This window comes from Vicia villosa, unplaced genomic scaffold (assembly GCF_029867415.1).
Source record: "Vicia villosa cultivar HV-30 ecotype Madison, WI unplaced genomic scaffold, Vvil1.0 ctg.001337F_1_1, whole genome shotgun sequence".
NCBI lineage: Eukaryota > Viridiplantae > Streptophyta > Magnoliopsida > Fabales > Fabaceae > Vicia > Vicia villosa.
Genome location: NW_026705580.1, coordinates 569030 through 573851, shown reverse-complemented (window position 1 = coordinate 573851; position 4822 = coordinate 569030). Strand labels below are relative to the sequence as shown.

The window sequence follows — 4822 nt, the reverse complement described above, 5'->3', positions numbered from 1 at the left end:
ATTATTTCCAAATTCTTATGCAAACTTTGTTTCACCAAACTCTTCATCAAATTCTTCCCTTCTTTACTATCTCTTTGATTCAAAGGTGATCCCATTGCAAATCTTGGTGTTTGAGGACCAGAATGTGGCCCCATCTTAACTTGTCTCTCATTCTTAAACCATTGCAATAGTTTCATTGCTCTCTTTTGAGCTAAAGGACTCCCCAACAAAACAACTTCAAGAAGCATAGGAACAACCCTAGCTTGTGCCATTTTCTCTCTTTGATCCAAACTTTGATGTGCTAAAATCATCAAAATATAAACCGATAACTCTTGACATTTCGGTTTGTCTTCCCACGACAAAACCTCGACAAAATTTTGTGGCACCATTGAGCTTTCCTCAATCGCCTTTTTTCCCATTAGAGTAACCAACAAGTTACCTAAAGTAGCAAGTGCTTTTTCCGAAATTTCTTTCACTAAGGAAAGTTCCAATAAAATTGGGACAATATCATAAGAAACCAAAGTGCTTGCATTCTCTAACATTGTTGATATGTTGTATAAGGCTCCTAAACATGATCTTTTGGTGTCAAAATTTGTGTCTTTTTTAAGAATGTCTTTGAGAAATGGTAGAAAATCTAATGAAGGAAAAGGGAATTGTGTGTTTGCAAGTGATGATAATGATAGAACTAACTCTGCAAACTCATTCATGGTAGAGTTATCTATAAGGTCAATTGTCTTAGGTAGTTTGGATAATATTCCTGCCTCCACTATCATAGCTTTGTTCCTAAAGAAAAAACATGCACACATGTTAGGTAAAGAAGAAGATTATAAGCATGTTTTAAGTTGGTCAAAGTTTGGTTAGAAACAAGTGTTGAACATATTCTAAAAGTCAATGTTTATAAACTAGTCAAGTGATTGATAATAGGGTAAATTATTTGAAGTATCATTTATAGCATAAAGTCAATGAGAATCTAAAATTAAGGTGTTGGAAAATTGAGGTCAATAAAAGACAAAAAAATTTGTTATTAAGATGATAAAGAAATTTGATGAACTACCTACACTATATTTTATTAGCAATGTGTGATTTCTTATGACAAAATTGTCGCTTCAATATATACTATGTCCCCAACTAGCTTATTCCCAGCAACCCAATTGACAATAATGCATATTTAGGTGATTTAATATATTAGTAATGTTTCTTCCAACTCATACTACTCATTGTAGATTAATCTCGTTTTAATAATAACAAAAGGTCATATCTTTTCATTGTTAGCATGAAAAATAATTTAAGAGGCTCAATTTTTCTACAATATTGCCCTATCATATGCATAGTCCGTATTGCACACTCTCAAACATGACTTTAATATTATTCATGTAACACAGATCAATTTTAACACAGAGTGATTCATGCGCAATTGCACATGAGTATTGTAAATTTCAAAACATCAAATTAGATGACTGGTAACAAGAAAATATTAAGGATATGACAATGATAAAATTTGATATTTTTTGTGGTGTCATTGATTTGAATCTAAAAATTATGGCAAAGTGTTTTCTATTTTTGTATATATATAAAAAATTTGTTAATTAAATTAATTAAGTGGATAACTGTGTAGAGATATCAAATTGTATAAACCTGTGTTCAAATCTGCAAGATTCTAACTATTATTAGGTTACTTAAAAAACTTCGGTTGTGGTTAGTGGTTACTATGGTCGAGAAAAGAACAAAACCAGCCAAACCAACAACAACCACTTTGTATTAATCAATCTTGTCCTTACTTCCTCCAAAGTCAAAATCAGCAGTTATTCAGTACCCATGATGCTTTAACTCTCACCAATTTCTTTATAATGATTTTAAGAGTTATATAAACAATTTTAATTTTGAGATAAAATTGATATAAAATAATGATATTAAAATTCAATAAAATAATATTTATTTTAAAATATTTTTTATTTTGTTAATATGACATTCATTGCAGAACAAGAGAGACTGTCATTATACATATTTTTAATTCTAATGCGACATCAAAAATTAAATAAATGGAAAGACCAAAAGAGAATGAGAATCTGTCCTAATTCATGCACCTTGTGTATGATCTGAAGTTAGTGCTACTTATCCCATGTTCAAATTCACCACTAATATTTTCAATTCTTTATCATTTCTTCCCTCACAATATTTTAATCAATTATTTTATAAATTGAATCAACCATAACACAAGTTTTCAAACTTGAATCAAACACAAAGTCACATCAAGTTTATAACATAAATAAATATATGTATTATTGAGTTGATTGCATTTTTGTTAATCTCTTTAAACTCCAACAAGAAGATTAAGACTCTCAAACTATTAAGTCACTTCCGATAAAAATATGCGTCAGAAATATTTAGGGAAAAGATATTCTTACACCAAAATTTAACACTACACCGTATAGTTGTACACAATACCTACCAATTCTATTTTTTTAATAATTTAAATTTTTTGGTTTATGTGCAAAAACAAATTTCCCTTACTGTTTCATACGGTGTACTAGTATAAGTGTATGAAAAAGGTGTAAAAGTAGCACACCTCAAATATTTAATATGTTGCGACACAAATAAAATTGTCTATGAGAATGTATAATATCTACTGTTGTTGCGTATGATTTAAAATTTGTCACAGTTAAATTATAATTAAAAAAAATATTATAAAATATTGTCGTAGTGTTAAATCGTAATTAAATATAACATCTATTTGTTTTTCATAGCTAAACTTCGGCTAACATATTTCTTCTTCACAAAAAATTGAGACGGCTCTGGACGTGAATTAATAAAAAGATTTGAAAAACTTACGTGTAAGTTCCGTCAGCAAGGTAGATCAACGCTGTCAACCCTGCTCTCCGGCGACTAACCACTGTCGACGCCACCATGGATACCAAAACCGGCACCACTCCAAGTTCTGTTATCAACTTTCTAACTTTGACATCTTGTTTAACTAAACTCTCAATCTCTTTTGCAGCTATCTCTTTCTCTTCCCAGCTTCCAAAGTGAAGCATTTTCACTGTCTTTTGTAGTAGAATTTCAGTTTCCTCCACCACCTCCACCTCCACCTCCTCCTTATGCTTCTCCACAACTTGAACTGTTGAAATTATTTCAACTTTGTTTTGTTCTGTTCTGGTTTTTTCTTTGTTGGACTGATCGGAGGCGTCGCAGCGTTTTCGAGTTGCTTTGGATTGGAGAAAACGTTTGATTCGAGTGAAGAATTGAAGTTTCATGTTAGATAGAATCCAAATAGAAGATGAAGATGATGAAGGAGTTGACATGTTAGTTTTGTGAGAAAAATAGATATTTTTGTGTTCTTTTATGTATTTGTTTGTGTTTTTGAGTTTGGAAACAGAGGAGGAACAAAGAAGTGAGAGAAGTGAGAGAAAGTGAATTGGTGAGGATATTTGAAGGGCTTTGTGAAGTTAAAATACAGGGGAAATACAAATCACATTCAAAGAACAGAACAGTGTTGTCTTTTTTTTAAATATAAAATTATGGATATTGTGACTTATGACACAAGATCTCAAATTAGTCATTTAATAATGGAGATTTATGTATCAATTTTTGTAGTAAATTAAAGGATTTATGAAACTTTTCTTACTATTAACCCTCAAGTTTTAAGGAATTAATGGAGTTGAGACTCGTCTAACTCAAATCACAAATGTCGTTTATTTTTTGTATGTGAATTTGATTCTTACAAGAAATACGTCTTAGTAGTAATTCAGAATTGTGTCGAGAGATACTAACACTGACAAAATATTATTTTCACTAAGAATTGAACTCGATATTCTTCAAATCTTCGTTTATTAGGAGAAGCTCGTTTATCACTCAGATCCAAATAATTTAAAATTTTGTTATTATGTATTCATCATTCAATCATTTAATGTCATATATTTTTATATATTAATTTATTTTGAAATAAAAATGAATTTTGTATGAGATTTTATCCAAAAATCTAAGAGTATAGAATTTTTTTTTTATTCTCAAAATTTAAGATTGTTTTTAACAACACAAAACATGAACTTGATATTAATTTAAAAGAAAACAAAATATATATATATATATATATATATATATATATATATATATATATATATATATATATATATATATATATATATATGGGGTTTGCTAACGTAGACCCACTTCTTTTTATGAAGGTCTATTTTAACAAGCATTACTTAAAAAGTGATTAAATGCACCTTAAGGTGCATGTTGCTAAATTACACCTTCATAAAAATAAGTAAATAAGTGAGTGTATTTTGCAAAACTCCTAAATCCCTATAGAGTTTGCTAAAATACAACCACTTATTTTTATGAAGGTGTGTTTTAAAAAATAGTTAACTACACCCTAAGGTGCATGTTGCTAAAATAGACCTTAATAAAATTGAGTTGGTCTACGTTAACAAACTCATATATATATATATATATATATATATATATATATATATATATATATATATATATATATATATATATATATATATATATATATATATATATATATATATATATATATATATATATATATATATATATATATTGACAATTTTGACCATAACATATGTATAACTTTTTATGGAAATTTGACTATATTTGAACCAACATGTATAATATAATAGCATTATTTGTGGAAATGTAGTTAACAATCCAATGGTTTATATTGCATTATTTTATTAGATATGTACTATTTGGTACAATATCACTTAATATAGGTCCAACTTAGAGTTTTTCTCTACCAGTTTTTCACAATCTCAACCTAATTAGCCCTATAAATTAGTGGGGATGAAATATTAGACCTATCACTTGTCTTCACCAAATT

At 28.6% G+C, this 4822-nt stretch overlaps 1 protein-coding gene across 1 annotated transcript; it reads right to left on the bottom strand.

The window, feature by feature from the left end:
• Window positions 1-5: 5 nt before the first annotated feature.
• LOC131634715 (uncharacterized) lies at window positions 6-3483 on the bottom strand (the record flags this gene model as incomplete). The annotated part of the gene is made up of 2 exons (XM_058905342.1): window positions 2809-3483; window positions 6-762 (listed from the first exon to the last, which is right to left on the bottom strand). Coding segments are annotated over exons 1-2 (1227 nt in total), but the record flags the coding sequence as incomplete, so codon positions are not given.
• Between the last annotated feature and the right edge of the window lie 1339 nt (window positions 3484-4822).